Genomic DNA, 20808 nt, shown 5'->3' with positions numbered 1-20808 from the left:
AAGCGGAGCGGGGCGGCGACAGGGAGCGGGCTGCCCTCGGAGCCGGCTGCCCTCGGAGCCGGCTGCGCCATGGCCCGCCAGCTCATCGGCCCCGCGCTGCCGCCCGGCTTCCCGCGCCGCGCCGAGGCCGAGCCGGGCGAGGACTTCAGCCAGGGTGAGAGCACAGGGATGCGGCGGCGGTGGCGGAATAGGGAGGCCCCGCAGGCGGTGTTCCATAGCGTGAGATGCTCTGTGAGCGGGATAGAGCGGCTCTGCAGCCCGTCTGCCACAGCGTGGGATGCTCCGTGGGTGGGATAGTGGGGCTCTGCAGCCCAGTGTGTTACAGTGCGGGGTGTGCCAGTGCGGCACCTGCATGGAGCTAAACTTCCCGGGGGGGTTATTACAGTGACTTCTTCACAAAGCAAACAAACAAACAAAAGAAAAATAAGGCGCCTTATGCGATGGAATGCTACAGACATGGAAAGCTCTAAAACTCGCTTTAGAAAATACTGCCTTGAGTCGTTTACTTTTGTCCCGCGTGCGCTTTGAAGCCTCTGCTCTTCAGCAGCTCCAAGTGTAAAATTAGTGGGCAAAAAAGGAGGCTGGGCCTATGCAGCGTGCTTTCCTTTGCCAAGCCAACCCACTTCATCAGCTGTGGTTTTCCAGGCAGTGTAGCTCAGGATGTGGGGCAGACTGGCGGTCAGTGGGGCTGTGGTGCCTCGCCTGCCAGGGTCTCTCCTGTTGAGAGCAGTCACATCAGAAGTGGGATCCCACCGAGACCGTCTGACTGCCAGGCTGGCTCTTCTGCAGTGGAGCTTAGTCCCCCCACTAAAAGCCTTGCATCTTCTCTATCAGTAGTATCTCTGGAAGCAGCACTTCGAGCGTTTGCACTCCTTGTCTTTAATCCCGGCTCCAGGCACTAGTACATATATTCAGTTTCTGGCGGTGTGTCAGTGACCATTCGATTACTCTGAAGAACGCTCTGATGGGAAAGGTTTGCTGTGCTTGTCTGCTCTCTAATTTTTTAATCCAGAAGAGGGAGCAATAGGAAGAGGGACAAAGCTGCTGCATTAGCTGACACCATGGCAACATCAAGCTCTGGGTCCGGATCTCAGCTTTGTGTGGAATCCCTGACTACATGAGCTGATGCTGCCTTTCCTGGTCATATCTGTGTTAGTGGCTCATTCACTTTCCATCAACACACTGATGCATGTTGCAAGTATCTGTATCGTGTACAAATCCACTGAAAAAAATAAGTTTAACTTGTCATTAGGCCATGGGTTTGTGACATCAAGTGTTTCAGCAGTGTCTAGTCCAGGTTACTCAGCCGAGTTTGTCCACTCTTTGTCCCAGTGTATATCAGTTCCATGGTATTACAGTTGCACTGGCAACTGATCCAAGATCTGCTTGTAAATTTCTGTGTGAAGTGGGTGAAGGACTTTATTTGCCTTTGAAAACAAACAAAAGCCCCAAACTCCAGCTACTGGGAGTTGTTTGTCTTTAAAATTTTCACAAACTTTTCCTGACTTTGACTTACAGCAGCTAAGTGTTCCTGCTCACCCCATGAGGCAGACTGCTGCAGTGCAGAGGAAGAAACGAGAGCAGGTACTTTGGCATAACACACTTTGCTGTACAGAACTACAGCTCCATCTGGAGCCCTGCACCTGGAGTGACAAAAATCATGCAGTGGGGCTGCCACAAGTACCTTCTGCTCTGGAACATTTGCTGGGTCTTGAGTCAAATGGGTCTAGAATTTGTTCTGTAACAATTTCCCTTGTGTTTTCTAGTATTTTAAGAGAGGCTTCACCTTTTAAAGCTGAGCAGCTTTTCCAGTATTTTTCCTGTCGTAGTAGTCTTCGCTGATATTGGAGCTGCTCATTGCTTTTCTTTAAGAGCACTTGTTTTTTTATTCTACTTTCATAGCTTCTGACTCTGAACAGCAACAAAGTAGGACTTTGAGCAGCCTGTGGCAGAGAAGGCTCTCAGACAGGCACAAGAGAAGGCTTTCAGACAGACACAAGAAATAGGAGAGTGATTATGTATGATTATGATTAGATTTATTGCTAATACATTCCTTCTGGAGGCAATCCACCTGGGAGCTGTCTGCAGCTGTGGGAGACTAGTTGGCCCACTCTCCAGCAGCATTTTATGCCCTTGTGCAGGCTGATTTGCACCACAGTCAGTAGCAAATATCTCAGCCCCCCTTGAACCCCACTCCCACCACCCCTTTGGATATGAGCATCCAGACACTTTCTCCCGCAATACCCACTGGTGTTCTTACCATGGAACAAACTACATTGCCCATGGACTACCTCTACTTCTCTGGTGTCAGAGAAGCAATGCTAGTAATACTTCTGTGACCCTTAATTGGGAACAGAATGGAAGCAAATGGTAGTTGGACAGACCCAAAAGCTCATCCCTGGTAAATCCTTTACCTTCTTCAGCTTGTCCAACCCATGGGACACACTCATTTCCTGATTCTCCACTTCATGGTGGTGCTTTGGAGCTGGCTTAACTGTGCTCCTGCTGGAAGAATCATACTTCCTTTGGCCCATTTGTCCCTGCCTCTGCACCGTCCTTGTACCAGCAGGAGAGAAGTGCTACGGAATGGCTAAAAATAGCCAGAGATGCAGAAGGGAGTTTTGTCTGTTTCAGCATTGAGGCCACATTTGTTACAAAACAGATGTGTTGATGTGATATTTCTGAATTGATCTACCACTATGCTGGAGGTGAAAGGCCCTGTCTGTCCTTGAGAGCTTCCCAGTGCATGTCTGGTGGTGTGGTAGATTGCGTAGAATCCCAAAATACAGCAGAAATAACCCTAGCAAAACAAAACAAAAAGTAGCTTTTAGTTTGGTTTCTGAATTGAGTTGACTTAGTTTTCAGGCAGATAGTCACCAGAACGAGCTCATTGGAGAAGACAAGTCCGAGAAACATTAGTAGGATGATCACTTCTAGTAGCTGTGAAACATTCACTTTAGTCGCACTTGGTCCTGTTTCTCACCTCTCTATCCCCAAAATTTTCTTCTCATTCTTTTTTATCCCATTGTCCTACTCTGAATTGTTCTGAGCTCTGGTTACTTTGTCACTTTTCTGTTGCTCTACCATTGCTACATCCATTTTTCCTCCTCACCTCATTAGTTTTAGTTTCCTGACTCTTTGATCTTTCCTCTGTTCTTCCTTTCATCTGTATTTTTCCACTTTTCCCTGGCTTTTGGGGAATTCCACAGACTTTTGATTAGATCTTGGACTCCCTCCTCACCCTTTTCTTTCTTTGCTCCCAGAATTTACACTTAGCAATTCCCATTCCTACCTTTCTACTCTTTCTTGTGGCACCCCAATCATCCTGATCCGTATCTTTGCCTGTGCTGATTGTTAGTCTCAGTCAGTACCATGATCATATTAATTTTTAGTCGCAAGTCTTTTTCCCCTCCATTTCTTTTCACCATGTGCAATGACTTTTTCTTCCTCAAGCTTTAAATGCCATTTTCCCTTCATTAGTCAGTCTCTCTCTCCATTTCTGGTTGTCCTGCTTTGGCTGCAGTTCCGTGAACAAACAGTTCTTTCAGGGGAGTGCTGTGGTTTGCAGTGTTCTTTTTATGCCTCTTAAGTTCCCTGATCCAGTTTATTGCATAGCCCATGCAAACAGTTTTGCCAACATAACGGAGAGAAATTGGGATGAAAGGATGTATGTTAACCCTGGTGTTGGACAGCATGACAGTAGGACCAGTCTCCTTCCTTAAATAGTTTTGGTTTTGCTAGTTCTGTGCAGCTCACAAAGCTGCTCCTAATTTCTCTCTTCCTCTCTGGTAGCAGACTCACCAAACTGCATCTGAGTTTGTTCCTTTCACTTCTAAGTCCTTTCTTTTGCATTTAGAGCAAATAAAGTCTGCTTGCATGATGTCAGGGCACCAGGTGGCTGGAGAAAGCAGTTGTGCAGGTTTTGTCTAGGCTTTAAGTGCTTTTTTCCAAGTGGTGCTTTTTGTACCAAAAGAGGAGACTTCTTGATAGCAGTTTTTATTCTTATTGATCATTCATCTATTTGTTTCCTTTCATCTTGAATTTATTTTACCTTTATAGGCTAGGGTGTGGTGTTTGGGTTTTTTGGGGGGGAGAGAGAAGTGGTTTGTTGGGCTGGTTTTTTCCCTTCATAGTGCTGAAATGGATTTGTATGTCCCAGTTAAAGTCTTTTCCATTAAAACAGGAAACAAAGAAGTGGCAGATCTGCCTGGATGCTTTGTAACTAGTGGACTGTCCTTCTGTGTTTCTTGTGCTGAAGATGATTAAAAGCTTTGTGAGGCTCACTCAAAGGACTCGATTTCTGTCTAGCCTTTGTCAGCTAACAATGGAACCATAATCTGCATCAGGCTGTATTTTGTACTATCAAAAGGTTGTAGTTCTTTAACTGGAGAAGTCATTTCCTGGTACCATTTATCTTTTCATCTGACCCTTGACTATTCATAAAGGGAACAATGTCTTTTCCTCACCAAAACACCTCTCTGTCCTGCAAGTCTTGTACTCAGTGCTTGCGATATTAAGAGGAGGAATGGTGTCTGTGTCTCAGGATGCTAAATCATCAGTAGAATCAAATCTCCATTACACGGGAACATGGGCTGTTTGTTTGTACTGTTTGTGTAAATGGGTGCTGGCCCTGTGTGTGTTGCCTTGCATTGGGAAGGCCTTGTCTTGGGACCATTGCTGGTTTTTGCTTGCTCCAGCTGTCTCCTTGTTGATTGAGCCTGTGAGAGTATCTGTGTTAAGGGTCTTGTTTGGGGGGCATTTGCTTTTAGGATCAATGGCTAAGCTGCTTCTGAATCCACTGCACATGGTACTATATCCAAATAAATGTATAAAGATCAGTGTCTGCTGGTGGGCACAGTGCCAGAAACAGCTCAGGCCTGGTAGCAGTGTTAGTGTCTGAATTTTAACTTCGCTGAGATATTACCCCAGAGGGTGTAGGTTTGACTGGAGCATGAGAGCTCCATCCACTGCCCTGGCCTTCTGACAGCAACAATTCTTTGAATTAATTCTCTGAATGCCTAAATCATCCCTTTTTCAGCAGAGTACTTAAATCTGTCCTTGCTCTTCGCATTTAGCTGAACTGGAAATAACCTTAATAATAGTTAAACCATTCCTAAAGCAGGCTGGCAGTTAATGTAATGCTTTATGGTCACAAATGCTCCAGTTTAAGAGTTTATGGTCTCCCACGCTGTGTATGTACAGATGATGTGTTTCTTCACTAGTAAGCTTCAAATGCTTTTTTAAGGTGGTTGTTTCTTTTAAATATACTGGTTTATGCCACATCCATTGTACGGTAGTTTTTATATAAAACAGGGCTTTCTAGTCCTGTTCCAGAAGATGCTCATGTAGTAAAGGATTAGTGATGTCCTAAGTCAGAACAGTTCAGGACAGGATGTTGATGGAAATACTGTGCTGAAAGAAGTAACTTCTGGAAGTTTGTTTAGGTATCTTCTCTAAATGCTAGAGAGAACAGTGATGGAATAAACTTAATTCCAAGTAAATACGTGTTTTGGAAATGCCATGATAGATCATGGCATTTGAAACCTTTAATAAGTATCCTTATTAAACCTGGTCTAGTAGAAGGTTCCCTGCCCATGGCAGGGAGATTAGAACTAGATAATCTTTAAAGTCCCTTCCAGTCCAAACCAAATCAAATCATTCTGTGATTTTATGGTCCCAAATAACTCTGGATGTTCAGTTGCAGGACCAGCACTGCCTCCAGGCTACAGAAGCAGCTGTAGCTCAGAAACTCCTGACAGTGATGACGACTCAGAATCGCTTCCTCTACCCAGAGACACAAACAGAGATTCTGAAGAGGAGACAGAAGGAGATCCAGCACCCAAGTGAGTGTGTTCTTGGGTTATTTGTATATTTACATTGTATTGCAAATGTTATGTGTCTAATTTATGAGAAAGGGACAATGTTGTAGAAAAAAAGGTAAACTGTTCCTGTGTAAAGCTTTTGCTTATGTGTTCTGCATATTCTTCATGGCCAAGAATGTTCAGCTGACCTGTTTGACACCCCTTGGGTGGAATTAGGTTATTTGGGGCAATCAGATCTTTGCATTTATATGTTTGATTTTAGTTCTGCAATTTTGCATGTTTATGCTTAGGACAGACACCACTTACCATGTACATAAGTATTTGATGCTTGAGTTTTGCCCTGGTTTTTGTATACAAGCTCACTTTGAGAGGCCATAAAACTGTTTATGGACAGGAATTTATGCATTCAATTAAGTCAACTCCAATGAAAAAACCTGAACTGTTTAGCAAGTAACAGGAGTCTGCAGATACTCTCATTTGTTGGGTTCGTTACTCACAATTTCTGTGTTAAGAATTTGTATGTGTTTGCTCTAAGCCTTGTGTAAGAGACTTGAAGGCCAGTATGCCATCTTAATGAGTGCTAGAGTAATTATTATTCACTTTTTTCTTGTTTTCTTAGTCAATAGTTTTTCAGCTAATTAGAACTGAGCAGGAAAAATACTACTCAACATGCAGACAGTGTATGAAAATGGAGAAAGAAGTGTGCTGAATTTTAAATTACTTTGTGACTAGAAAATGGTATTTCAACATTATACTAAACTTCTTTCTACAGCAAAAGCATTCTTAATGTTGTTTTTTAATATTTTTTTTCTTTTTTTAAATGTCAGAACATTTTTGAAGTGAAGCTTACACTCCCAATTTTTTAATTGCTTCAAATCATTTTGGATCCTTTTGCACCGTTTCCTTGGTAACGGCAGGATATTTAGTACAGAAGACCCTATGAAATAATGTTATGTGTTTTTTTCTTTTTAAAATGTAGATAATTGCTATGCATGTCAAGGTAATTATTAAGTGAAATCTGTATTTGCAGAAAGCCAAAAAGTATTAATGAAGACGATGATGATGATGGCTTTTTTGGGCCAGCTCTTCCTCCTGGATTTAAAAAACAGGATGATTCTCCAGAGAGGTAATTAAAATGGAGTTTTATTCAGATTCTTTTCCTTAAAACACAATTATTTTAGATTAAATATTTTGTGTCACTATTACAGAACACTTCAGTTGTGCACTTCAGGTGATTAGAGCTAATGCTTCCTCCATGTTCTGAGAACAAGAACAGCATTCCCTTGAAACAGAACACACAACCCTCCTAGAGCAGGTTGGAAGGAGAGTGAAAGAACTAATGTGAATTTTCTGAGATGTACTTTGGATGTCAAATTTCCTCCATTTCTTTTCAGAGGTCTCAGATCAGTGGAGAAAAAACAAATTACGGGTACAAGGACCCATAGTTCTGTAGTTCATGCTGGTCTGTGAGGAACTGGGGCAGTTACCTTTTGTGTGATGCCATACCATGTCATTTGCTAATGCATCAAGGAGTATTGCTTACGTGTCTCCAGGTACAAAACTACCCTGAACACTGTAGGTTTCTAGAAAAGAGGCTGTGAGGTGTACACAAATAAGCATTATTTATGGTCTCTATCAGGAAGCTTTCCATTTGATTGCTTACAATTATAAAATACTTCTCCCAAAAAATATGATACGGATTTTCTATACTGAACTCAACTGTGTCTCAGAGCCTTTTAATCTTTACATCAATCTGTGCCCTTCCTTCTTTAATTTGAAGTTATAGTCCATAGTGGAATTGGTGCTTCCAAGGGGATACTTCTTGATGAGAAGTCCAAGAGTCCCTTGATCACTTTTATCTTCCTCAAAGCAATAGGGAGTTGGTAGATAAAATAAAGCAATAGTTGCCTGTCAAGGATGAGTTTTCAGTTCCAGGAAGATGACTCAATTTACTGTTGAGCTGTGTGTGTAATATACCATCTCAAAAAAAATTTCAAAGTTAAATTTCTGGATTTTAGTTTGCATAAATTTTTATGATGCTTGGCAGCAGCTAGGAAAACAAGAATTTATGTAACTAAGGCTATTTGGAAGTATCCTCCTTGTGTACATTTGGTTACACTTTAATCAAAAACTCTTTGGTAGTTATGGGTATCATGCTCGGTGGGATCATTTGGTGCTTTGATGGTCCCACAAACAACTAATGTTTTTTCCTTTTTCTTGTGTTCTGTATGCGCAAAATATTACTTTAATTATAAAATGTAGCAGGTCATTAAAAAGAATGTATTCTCTAATAAAAAAAAATAAATGCTTGTAACTTCTAGTATCAGCAGAGGTAGCCTTCTTGCTTTCTTGATTTTTGACATGAATACTTGTGGTAAAATGGAAGAGGAAGGGGCCATTCACTCAAGAGTTGGACTTGATGATCCTTTTGGGTCCCTTCCAACTCAGAATATTCTGTGGCTCTGTGACACTGAGGCAAGAGTCTGCTCTGTGTCTGTGATAGATTAAAGCAGTAGAAGGCACTTGGCACCCGCTCTGTTCCCATACAATTGCTCCTAGCACGCACTGAGAAAGCAGATTGAGGAGAGCTGTTTCGCACCAGCCTCATTCCCTGAATAGGTGGGAACGGTGTGATGTGTAGGAAGAGCCTTGTCTGCCTTCCGCCCCCACACACCTGGGAGTCTGGGAGGCTTGTAAGCTGTGCAGGGCGCAGACACGATGCTGCTGTCTCCCTGCTGCATTGCCCTTAGCCTTGAGCAGATTGCCAGCTGCCAACTGAGCGATGAATAATTGAAAAAAATGCAGGTCGTTTGTTTCAGTGTATGGACAGGCTGTTTATTAGTTCTGTGTGACATGCTCGTTCTTTAGAAAAGCTTTTATTCTCTCACATCTTTTCCAGACTTGTCAAAGCAACATGTTCATGATTAGGGGCAGCTCATGTGGCAATCTGCAGCTTGTTGAAAATGGTTTGAATCATTCCAGAATTAAATATATATGTGAAAAGATTTCCTTCAACTTTGGAGATTATATTACAGTTTATCAATGTCAGACAGAAGTGCAGCACTCATAAATATTTCTGAAGTGTTCACACATCAAGGGAAAGAGCGAAGGTGATCTTGAAAAATTTTATGTTATACATCAGAAGAATGCTGAAATACCCATCTTAAAACGTGCATTAGCAAGGACTTCAGAGTCCAACAACAGGAAAACGTTCTTTACCATATGTGAAATGCAGTATTCCTTAAATTAAAGCTTGGTCCAAAAGTTTGGGGGGTATTTTTGAACATGTGTAGGTACTGAAGTTGCCTCTAGCAGTAAAATGTGTTTATCAGTTATTTATTAGTAGCTAATGTATTATTAAGTATATTATCAGAGTTAATATATTACTAGTATTTAGATTCAGTTCACCTGTTCAGAGACCCTTTGGACATCCAGGAAACTGTCAAGGATCATGTCCCCTGTGTACTGCTGAGGAAAGACTGAAGAGATGGGGTTGTTCATGTGAGGGAAAAAAAAACATAAGAAGTAGAAAGCATGGGAAGGATGAATATGAGAACTACTTTTCTGTTCCCTAAAAGAGCCTTTGAGCTGTGACAGAATCAAGACAGAGCATTTGAGATTGGTTCTTTATCACAAGTTGCACAGATCCAGCCCACAACAGAGATGTTCGTATATATTTTAGTAGAGAGCTTTTTTTATAGTTTGGTTTATCTGTCTGTCCATGCAGAATAAAGGTACTTCTGTACTAAAATAAAAGATTTTTTTTTGGCTGTAGCTGTGTAAGTTTAAACTCAATCTCTTTAAATTACATTAGGAATTTAAAACATTGTCTTAACAAGAAAGTAGTCAGGAAGGAAGGAAGGAAGGAAAATAAAACTGCAGCAGCTAGGTTGGGGTGGAACTTCAGAATTAACCCAGACTTCTTGCCTGGGTTTAAAACCTCACCAGTGCCCTTATCCTAGCCTGAGCTCATATTTATTGCTCATGTCTGTATATCTGTGGTTGGTTCTTCAGCAAGAGTTTGTATCTTTTGTTTCCCCTCTTTAAACCCTGATAATAATATCACTACAGCAGAGCTGTGCTGATTAGATTATGTGGGATTGAGTAAGAGCCATAATTAGCAAATTCAGTTCATGTGTTGTTACATTTGATAACCTAAAGCTCACAACTGAAGGTCATAATAAACCAAGTCTGCTGTTATATTGTGAGGATGCTGTCACTCGGATGTCTTCAGGTGACAGTTGTTTGGGTTTTTTATTAACTTTTATTAGCTTTAAAGAATATTATGGTGGATTATTAAGAGGAACCCGCATTCAGAAGACTTTCAATACAGCAAGAGCAGTTTCTTTGAGCAACAGTTTGTAGTATTCTTTTCGCCTGTGTAAAAGAGATTCTCACCTTCCTGTGTTTGTGGAGACAACTGAGTCACATTGCTTGCAGAGTTGCTGCTGCTTAAAAACAAATCAGTGAAGTTACCTGAAATCACAAAACTTTCCTTCTCTCTTTCCCACTCCAAGGTAAAATAAAATTGGAGCAGTTCACTGTTTCTTCTTATCAAAGGACAGTGAAACTGAGGTGCAAGACAAGAAGGACAAAATTGGGTTTGTTGATTGAGAAGTAGGAGTGTATATTTGTCTTATCACCTTTCATTGCTCTTGAATCTGGTGAAGGAAGCTAGGGAAGAAAAAAATTTATTCCCTTGACTACATCCTGTGACTTTCCTGGTTATTTTGCATCAAAATTGTCTGCACAGGTCCTCCTGGAAAATGGAGACACTCTTACTCAGTTATTTCTACAGTGTGTATGCACAGGGGCACACTTGGCATGGGTAGGAAGGAAAGTCACACTTCTCATTAGTGTTTTGTTTTTATTTTTGTATTGATCTGTTACATTTTTTCCCCCTCAGCTAAAAAATCAGGACTTTTTTTTTTTCCCCTGCTGTCAAGACCCATTATAGGTCCTGCATTACCACCTGGCTTTAGGAAACCTTCAGAGGACACCAGGAGTAGCAGATGTTTCATAGGACCGTCTGTTTCGTCAGAATCCCGTCCCCAGGTTTGTGAAAACAGAAGCCTTTTGTTTTAGTACAAGCTATCTGAAATGGTTAAGTTGCAGCCTGAAAGAGACTACTAGACATACTTCTCAGGATGACAGTTTAATTTTGGACCAGGAAGTGTCTGGCATATTTTTGCTGGAGTCAAATACTGGAGCATAAATAAGCCTTAAGAAAAAAAAAAGAAACCAAAAAGACTGGTCTGCTTCATTGTGCTTTTTGGCTGGTAGATAGATGGTGCACTCAATGAACACGAGCTATCTTGGCATCCTAAGCTGCAAGCAGAAGACACATCTTCACCTCCTTAATTTATTAGTGGCTACGACCTTTAAATAAGTTCATCCAAAAGAATACAATCAAGAGTGGCATTTAGTGTCACTAAATTGTTCTTAGCAATTGCAGGATAATACCTGTAACTGGGAGTGAGGTGGTGCAGGACAGTGACACTGGCACACCTTTCTGGTTCATGTTTTTTGACTCTTCTGGTCATGTTAGGTAAAAACTAGGTAGAAGTTCTGTAGTCTGCAATCCCTGGTTGAAAAATGATGTGTGTGCTACTAAAGAACATTCAGGAACAAGATGTGTGATAAAATACAGCTATGGGGAAGATTGAGCTCCCTAAACTTGGGCTTCCAGTACCATTCTGGGGGTTCCAAATTGCCTGTGGGAGGGGCTGTCAAGTAGGGAGTAGCACCTTTAGAGAAGGTCATGCCCTTCTTGAGCAGCACCTTTTAAGCCAGGCAGGAGACCCAAAGACACCAAAAATGGTGCTGGATACCAGTGCTTAGGCAATTGAATCTCTTTCATGCTATGATAAACTGAACATTAATTCCTTGGGAGAATTAATGGTTATTCTGTCTATTTTTAAATACTTATATTTTTACATTTAACTCCCAGACACTATGGGAGATGATAGACACGCCAGGAAGGAAGGATGCAAAGGCTGCTTTGAAACTTCGCTTTTTTGGTTAGTGGTTGCAAAGCATGTAATTCTCCAGCCTACTGCTGTGAGTGATGTTGTAATTCATCGTGAAGAAAGATTACCTGACATTTCTGAGATACTCGTCGTCTTATAACTCCAAATAACAATTAAGCAATTTATCATAGTGACAAATCTCTTGAGGCAGAGATGTCAAAACTGGTCTGCCTTTATATTTTGCAAACAAAAAAAGTCTCTTTTCTCATAAATACATCTTCTAGCATCAGCTTTTTCAGAGGTATTACAGAACTTACCTTTTTTCTCTTCCTAATAATTATCTTTTTTTTACCTCTTCCTAATAATACTCTTCTTATTATTTTTGAATATGAGTAATTTCTTGTTGGCTTTTCAAAAAATTTACTTAATCATTTTGTATTCAGGTACATCTTTAGAGGCAGCTTATTCCATGCTGACTCTTCACTTTGCATCAGTGAATCTAATGACTCACCACCTTGTGTACTCTCAAGTAATGCTTTGCGCTTCCTGGCTGCACATCCTTGTCATCCTACTCCCATTGCTTTATCACGCACAGTCAGATTGTAGCGAAATCTTTGCACTTTTGTAGATATTGGGCACCTTAGCTTTGCTCCCAGGGCACTGTGTCATCACCATTTCTGTTGGGTTTTGCCTCCCTCTGTATCTGTACTGTTTGAACTTGGAGGGAGGCACCAGTGAGCTTTCTGTACAACCCCTGGCAACTACGAAGACTCTTATTGACATCTAGTCCCTTTCAAACATATTGTTTTAGCCCTTCTCCAAATAATTGCTTAGAATGCAATGTTAGAATCATGGAATCATTAAGTTGGAAAAGACCTCCAGGACTGTGGAGTCCAACCCTTGGCCCATCACCACCTTGTCAACTAGACCATGGCGTTAAGGGCATGTCCAGTCATTTCTTGAACGCTTCCAGGAATAAAGGAATGGCGGCTCCCCCACCTTCCTGGCAGCCTGTTCCAATGCTTGACAACCCTTTCAGTGAAGAAATCCTTCCTGAAGGGATCCATGAGGGATCAAAGAAGTGAATGACCCAGGGGCCTAGTACCCTGCATGCCACTGGTACCCTACCTTGCACTTTAATCTTTTTGGCATCCTTTCAGAATCTGAGCTTGAGACAGTTCTTGCAGTGTGAAAGTGTGATCCTTATTAGGGAGATGCATCCAAACGCTGCCAGCAATGGTAAAGCCCAAAGTATGGAAGTTGTATGCTTGTGTGTTCCAAATTTACCCACGACCAGAGGCTGCGTGGCTGTGTGCAGAGCAGTGTAAAAGGAGCAGGGCTTAATGTGGTTCCACTGCCTTTACCAGCAGTCTTGCCTCAGACAAGAGATGCTGCTTTTGGCAAAGTGGAGATGAAGGATCCATGTTCAAGTGCTAGCACAGGTCTAATCCAGAGTTTTAATCCAGGTTTTTGTTGTCTGGGTGATGCATTGCATTAGGTTTATATGCTCTTCTAGACAAAGTCATTCTAATTCTATAAAGCTGAAATGTTTCTTGATGTTCTTAACACTATGGTTGAAAGAAATGTTTTATTTTTGGAAGCTGACAGATAGTAGCGAGGAGGAGGACAATCTTATAGGGCCGATGCCTGCAAAAGGACCAGTGGAGTCTGATGTGGCTAAAGAATTTGAACGCAGAGCTCAGAGAATGAAAGAAAAACTTACTACAGCAGACAGTGTAAGTTGGATTTCTTGGTTTCTAATATTTTGTTGCTGGAGTGTATTTGTCTTTTTCCTTGCCTGTTTCTGTGTGAACCCGGTTGCAGTTCTACTCGGGATGCTACGTGTTTGCAGGAGTTAACACAAAGAAAATAATATATGATTTCTGCTGGAAGCTAAGAGATTCAGACAGTAATTTTTGATTATGCTTTTTTCACTCTTCCCTCCACCGCTACTTGTTTAGGATGAACCCAAACAAGTTACCAGGGAATCATGGATGACAGAGCTCCCACCTGAGTTGAAAAGCTTTGGATTTGGCCCAAGAACATTCAAGAGACGAGCTGATGACAAATCAGGTGATAGATCTATTTGGACAGATACTCCAGCAGACAGAGAGAGAAAAGCCAAGGTGAGCATTTATTTATTCATTCATATACACCTGCAGGCAGTAGGTGTTACTGATGATCTGTGAAAACAAAGATACCATGGGCTGCTCAGTGAAATTTTTTTTCCCAGATTTTTCTTTGTTATCAAAATTTACTAATTCAGGCTTAAAGATAAAGGCAATGAAATAACAACATTAAGTATCACTGATAGGCATTTTTTTCTGCTCCCTTTTTGCGGTAGTCAGATACTCTGTATCAGCTCATTGACTTTCCAATTAGCATGTGCAGTTTTTTCTTCTATCAAGCTGAGCAGAAAATATCTGATGGCCTCTATCATGGCCTTTACCCTCCAGATTTAATTAAAGTAGATATAGATTTGCTTGCTTTTACTTCAGATCTTCTGATTACTATAGCATGTGATTTTCTTCTACTCATCAGGAAAGAGAGGAGGCAAAAAAATCAAGCAGTAAGGATAATGAAGAAATGGTATTATCTGGGAGAGACAAGAGGCTTATTGAGCAGGTGACTTTGTACAATGTAAGTGTAATCACAAAATACTTCCTCATTTCCTTTAGTTCTTCACTCTTTTCTTCTGGTTCTCATTTCTAATGCTGCTGGTTTCCATGGTGATGCCACTACAGTTTTCCCTTTTAGTGCCCAAACCTACTGCTGTTTTGAGACATTAGAACACTTGGCATTAACGTCAACAAGAGCAGCATTGGGTCCTCTCCAACGTGACAGAATTTGGGTTTGTGTATATCGTCTCAGTTTTAGATGGTGCTTTCCTTAAATCATCCTTGTGTCAGGACATGGTTGCTGGGACCTTAATAGAAATATTAGCTTCTTGCTTCATCCAATTACTGACATCCCAAGAACAAAACAATAGTACAGGTTTAACTTCTAGTCCAACATAAGCATTAACCTAAAAGAGGCTTGATGGGCTAAGCAGGTCACTGCATTAATTACCCTATGTCATTAATTACATTAACTACTCATTACAGCAACTTCATTACATGTAGTTTTTCACAATCTCTACAGGAGCAGATAATGTTCACAGACAGATGCTGATTACTAGAAATCTGAATTCCATGTCAAATTCCCTCTCACTTTTCTGTCTGTCAGCCCTGTCCCCTAGAGTGTGCAGACCACTGCCTGCTTAGAGCTGTTCATTCCAGTTCTTCCCTGATGTATGGCCTGAACTCTTATGGAAGGCAGTCTTGTCTCTTGAGAGGACAATTAACTTGACAATCACAGCTTTGGCTTATTTTACATGGGTTATGTTTATCTGGCACTTCTGATAATTTATTTGTAGTTCATTAAATCATGTGTCCCTCCTGACTTGGGAGACTTGCAAATCCAAAGCTATTGGCATTCTGTCTTAAGGTTCTTCTTTAGTGTTTGTTTCTACTGTCACTGTGCATACAGTAAAATAATTTTCATGTAAAACTGTGGGTTTTGCTCTCTACCATTCCATTGCCAGAATAAAACATACTCAGGCCTTTGCTGTTTCTAAGATTCATGGAGTTGTCTCAAAGTTTAAGAACCATGTTTCTTGGGTTGTTTTGTTGTTTGTTTTTTCTTTTTGTTAAAGCAGCTCTTTTCTGGTTTTCAGCTGGTTGTTATGGGTGTTTTTCTTTTAAAGTTTTTTCCTCTATTCTTTCCTATTTCTTTCTCCACTGACATTTACCAAGGATATTTCACTAGAATAGAAGATTTCATACTTAAAGTAGTTTCTTCTTTCAATGCTGATGCCACATGCATTCTCTGGTGCAATTTTGTCACCACTGACATAGTTATGTCATGAATAAGTATTGTCTATTTTCTGTTTTCCGTGAGACTCTTTTCTTAGTTCATGCATAAAGTACTATTTTCATGTGTGATGTAGTAAGTGTTTGCAGAGGAAGTGAAGGAAAATCACGAGAAAACAGAGCTGCTCGACTTTCGTACTTTTTGATGAGAGAATTGGTTTAGATACACTAATGCACTCTATCTGAATAAATGAGGGGCCATATGGAAAGCTAATCCTGCTCCTGTGTGAAATCAGCAGAAGTTTTATGTTGTGTTTGGGTTGGATCATGCTCTTTAAGAAATGCAGCTAAAGTCCTTGAGTTGGCAAAATACATGCTCCAGCTCAAACCTGTGACTTCGTCCTGTGGCCTTTCAACAGATGATTCAAAGTTAGGAGCACACATTAAAAAGCCACCGTAGTGCATGAAAGATTGAAAGGGTGTCTAGCTTGTTCCTGCCCCTAGCAGTCACCAAATCCAGGTGCTTTGGGGATGTTTGTAAGAAACTAGGCCTGTATTTTGAGGTATTTCTTTTGACATGGTGTCTTCATTCTGACCATAGCGGCAGAGCAGCTCTTATATTTCTTTTGCATTATTTTTATAATTTATCTGCATTGTCTGCAGGGATTCAATGACATCATGGCTATCTACAACATTATGGCTGTCTATATCAGTGAATTATTAGTAATTTAGCCTGGACAAGATTGCTCACACTTTCTACTCCATGTATGCTAAATTTATCATTCTATATCCAGTTACTAAGCTGTCTTCTTTTTCTGGAGTTTTTAGCCTTCCTAACATCAATCTTTCCATTTGGATTTTCTGTGCTGTTGTTGATATTCTTTAATACTTTACTTCCTCTTCCTTCTCATTTTTTCCAGGAGTCAAAGAGGTCAGAGTCTCTCATGGACATCCATCAGAAAAAGCTGAAGAGCAAAGCATCCGAAGAGAAGACCAAACCTCAGGAAAGAAGGCCATTTGACCGAGAGCAGGATCTCAAAGTCAATCGCTTTGATGAAGCACAAAAGAAAGCTCTTATAAGAAAATCCAGAGATCTGAATAGTAAATTTGAGCACAGTAAAGGCAACATGTTTTTATAAGATGAAAGCATTAAGCTTTTTTGAAGTGAAGTCAATTAAAATTTGAATACTTAATTTTTGTAAGTATTTTTCTGTAAATATTTGTATACCAAATAAATATCCTGATGTTTAACTACTTTTCCTTGTCTGTAAATACTCTCTTAGGGAGGATCATCTGTACTAAAACTAAAGTAGTAAAGGAAAGTCCTGGTATAAAAAAAAAAATATAAATTTGCTACTTTAAAACTTTGATACATATATTTTTTGTTTCTAGCATAAAAATAATTAATTAAAATAGGTGGATTTTTAAGGAGCTCTAGATTTGATCTTGCAGTGGAGTTGGCAGTTTTCCCTTTTCTCCTGCCATGCTTAAGATAGTCTTTCTGAACCTGACCTGAAGGCCATGGAAAAATCCCCTTTACATTTGTGTGCAGAACATTGCTTGACTGGAGTTCCTGCTGGGGAGTATAAACTCAAATGGCAACTTTTACATTTGCCCAGGGCTTTTATTTCTGTGATTCTGTGTCTGTACATAAATATAGGTTTATATGTATGCAGAATAGTTTCTATAGCAGGAAGAGCTAGGGGTAGTAGGAGCAGTAAAACCTCAAGGTTTCTAGAGTTAGTTGTAAAATGGTAGTATATGAGAAGAGAAAATCTTATTCAAGTTTCAATTTGTAGGGATTGTCATCAGAAATCCATCTTTTTTTAAGCCCATACAATGTGAAAGTCAAAATAAGGCCTGTTTTTGTCCATAAATTTGCAGAGCAGAACAGCTCTTTGTATCCAAAAGGAAATAAATCTGACATTTAAAAAAGTGTACGTTCACATTTAGAGTTCTTTACCTCTTCTGTGTGTTAGCAGCAGAAAGGGTTATTAAACACTGGAATGGGCTGCTCAGGGAGGTGGTGGAGTCAGTATCCCTGACGGTGTTCAAGAAACAACTGGATATGGCACTCAGTGCTTTGGTCTACAAGGTGGTGATCAGCCAACCTAAATGATTTTGTGACACTCTGTGTTAATTATTTAAAATTAGACCTGTGCTTTCACCCTTTGTCTCAAATAATGTTTAGGATCCTTCTTTGTTAACAGTTACTGAAAGTACCTCTACATGAAAACAATTTTATATATGAGATGCTGGTAACTTGTTTGGAAGTATAAATACTGTGGGGTTTGCTGTAATTTGAAAAAATTCCTGTAATTTGGAAAAAGGCTACCCTGAGAGATGGTGTCTGGGTTACTTCATGTTTAATGGAGCAGTAACCTAACAAGCTCCAAAAATGAATAGTTAAAAACTTGGTCTTATTTTATTGCACCCGTGTGTGAGCTGGAGACACAGGCTTCGTGTGCTGAGAAGTCTTGGAGAGTTTCCAATGTTGCAAATGAGTGCTTACATGGAATGTATTTAGATATCACTTTTTCTTTTATAATAGACTATTTATTCTGCCACCTGAAAAATCTGCTACCTTCAGGCAAAAGAGAGACTGATTTTGTATTGTGTTTGCTTTTTATTTAATCAGTTTTCAGTTTCTGAGCCTTTTGTTTTGAGATGAGAGGAGGGTTTAAAAAAGGGCTGTTTATTTTTCTTCCCATAATATAGACTTCTCTTAGTGCCTCATGCTTTTTTAACTCAGCAAGCAGGGCCTCATTAGGTTTCTACTTTCTGAACAAATGTAGATTTCTTAATTGGAAAAGCAGTATTAGAAATGTCTGGGACTTTTTTAGGCAATGACAGGGTGAGCATGGCATGACCAGCTAAGTCTTCACAGTTGACAAAAAATTACTTCATGAGCACATCGTTCAGTCCTTGCTCATTCAAAGTCTGGAGCAAGGACGAGGGCTGCTTGTACAAAAATTTTGTTGTTATGTGCTCTGTTTTCATTTTTGTTCTTTGGCCCCTCCTCCTCCAAACTGAGGACTGGTCATCAAATGTCACAGATGGCCAGACCTTGCCATCTGGTTGGCTTCCTGCTGTTTGCTCAATGCCCTCCCTGGCCCCATCATGGTCTCCCGCCCTGTCCAAGGCCACGTTTGAGAGGAGAGTTCTCACAACGGGAGTGCAGCAGCCCCTTTGCCATCGTACACTACCCCTCCATATGTGGGACACGTGGTTCTAAGTAGTGAAGCCTTGATGTGAGCTGGGAACTTGGTTTTGACTCTTCCCCCTCCCCCCCCCAGCTCTGCGGCAGCTTTTTAAAGACTTGATGATGTCAGTGTTATGAACTTGAGGTGGGGGAAAGTGGAGTTGTTGAGAGTTCAACTTAAGCTTTTCATTACTTTGTGTAAATTGCGTGAACTTTTGAACTGAATTAATACACAAGCTCATCTCTTACTCATGCCAAGCCATTCCCTCAAATAGTCATTAGAACAAGCAGTAACTCAGTAAATTACAAGCTCTGTAAGCTTTTATGGGAAAAGATGAGACATCTACAATTTGGACAAGTTTTAAAGCATTTCTGCTGAAATGTTAGGAGGTGTTTTTTTCAGAATCTCATTTGAAAAACCAGAATCTATTTCCCAGAGAATCTTCACCATAATTACTATGCAGTGTTTCTGGTAACCAGCTCCTAACACAGATTTAATGTATGCTGTTGCTATTCTGCAGTGCCAGCCTGTGTCACAGCATATTGACTCGAGGCATATCAGGAAACCCTGTTTTGTAAAAAAAATTGTCAGAGAGGTTTTCCTGGATGTGAAAAGTCTACCAGCCTAGATTTTAGCATGCTTGCCTTTGATTTGTGCTGGCATAGACGCCTTTATTTATACTGACATTCAATATTCCTGCTCAAGAGTAGGGCCCCCTCCTTCTGAAATGTTAAATAGGTGTGTAATTCATAGTATAGCCAATAAAAAGAAGGCGTTTGTGGTAGGCATATGATAAATTGGGTGTTTAAAAGAAATTTTAAGGAACATTATATGTTAATAACAAAAAAGAAAGGGAAAATAACCAAAAAACAATCATTGAGTTTGCTGTTACCAAGGAACAATTAAAAGCAATAAAGACATTTCAAGGAAACTTATTGATTGCTTTCTGTGTGTCTTCAGGACAAATATATTGAGCTACCATGATGTTTGAGCTGGAAAATTTTGTTAGAATAAGGTACAGTAATACTTGGGTAAAATCTCTGTCTATGCTCTTCTAATGTAAACACCTAATTGTGGAGTTATTTTTTGCTTTTGCTGTTGCAGAATGGATATTGGTGGATGCCCTGTGCATGTTGGCTTTTCTGGATGAACTGCATTTCCCAAATAATCAACAGCAATAGAAATGTGTTTTATTTAGGGCTTTGATGGCATCATGTTGATAGCACCAAAGTGGCATTGTTAAAATTGCTTTCTTCTAGAAAGAAACATTGAGATGAAATATTGATATATTTCTGTCCAAAAGGAAAGGGTGTTTTCCACATAAAAGAAGATTTTAAATGCTCCAGAAGACTTCAAGAGTCCAGGACTAATTGAGCCTGGGGACTTGTTTTGTTTCTGAAATGTAAATTTGTTGTTATTGTTGTCCAGCCAATTACAAATCACATGTTGATTTAAGAGTCATATAGAATTAAAAATCAGAATCTGGGAAAACTTTCTGTGCATGCGTCCTCAACTCCTGCCACCCCCCTTGCATACAGTGCATTTAGTTTCTAATTGCATAATTACCTAATTTTCAAATAAAACACATGCATGTGATTTCCCGTCCTTATGAATTGCCTGCAGTGTTTTATATGGTGGGGGCAAAAAACCCCAACAAGTTATGCAGTGTCTTTCAGACAACAACTTCAGGTTTTTCTCATGTGCTTACAAACAAAGATGGTGTCTTTTTACCTGAGGAACACAATTGTGGCTCCCTGTTGTTATGCACCTCTGAAATGCATCTTCCTGATGCTTCCAGCTCTGGCAGGTGAATGGGAAGTGGTGACCCTCAACAGTATCTCACACAAATGTGGCATTTCTGTTCTTTTCAAACATGACATGAAGGCTGAGGCATTACCCATGCAGAGCTGATTTCTTCATAGCAGCCACCTCTGGATCCTCCCAAAGCTGCTGTCACTGCAGC

The 20808-nt window shown here is 40.3% G+C and overlaps 1 protein-coding gene across 2 annotated transcripts; it reads left to right on the top strand.

The window, feature by feature from the left end:
* The first annotated feature begins 4 nt into the window (after positions 1 to 4).
* On the top strand, positions 5 to 20441 carry GPALPP1 (GPALPP motifs containing 1). Of its 2 annotated transcripts, XM_039567835.1 has the most exons (9): positions 14 to 154; positions 1519 to 1584; positions 5699 to 5843; positions 6853 to 6948; positions 10769 to 10877; positions 13393 to 13527; positions 13753 to 13917; positions 14333 to 14431; positions 16563 to 20441. In XM_039567835.1, exons 1-9 carry the CDS (start codon positions 70 to 72, stop codon positions 16779 to 16781), a joined length of 1119 nt encoding a protein of 372 aa, XP_039423769.1. In that variant the 5' UTR covers positions 14 to 69; the 3' UTR covers positions 16782 to 20441. The 2 variants fall into 2 exon arrangements, with proteins under 2 accessions (XP_039423774.1, XP_039423769.1); XM_039567840.1 differs by lacking the exon at positions 1519 to 1584 and having other exon boundaries at positions 5 to 154.
* Positions 20442 to 20808: the final 367 nt, after the last annotated feature.

This window comes from Corvus cornix, chromosome 1 (genome assembly GCF_000738735.6).
Source record: "Corvus cornix cornix isolate S_Up_H32 chromosome 1, ASM73873v5, whole genome shotgun sequence".
Taxonomy (NCBI): Eukaryota; Metazoa; Chordata; class Aves; order Passeriformes; family Corvidae; genus Corvus; species Corvus cornix.
Note: the sequence above shows the minus strand (reverse complement) of the source record. Positions and strands in the feature narration are given on the sequence as shown.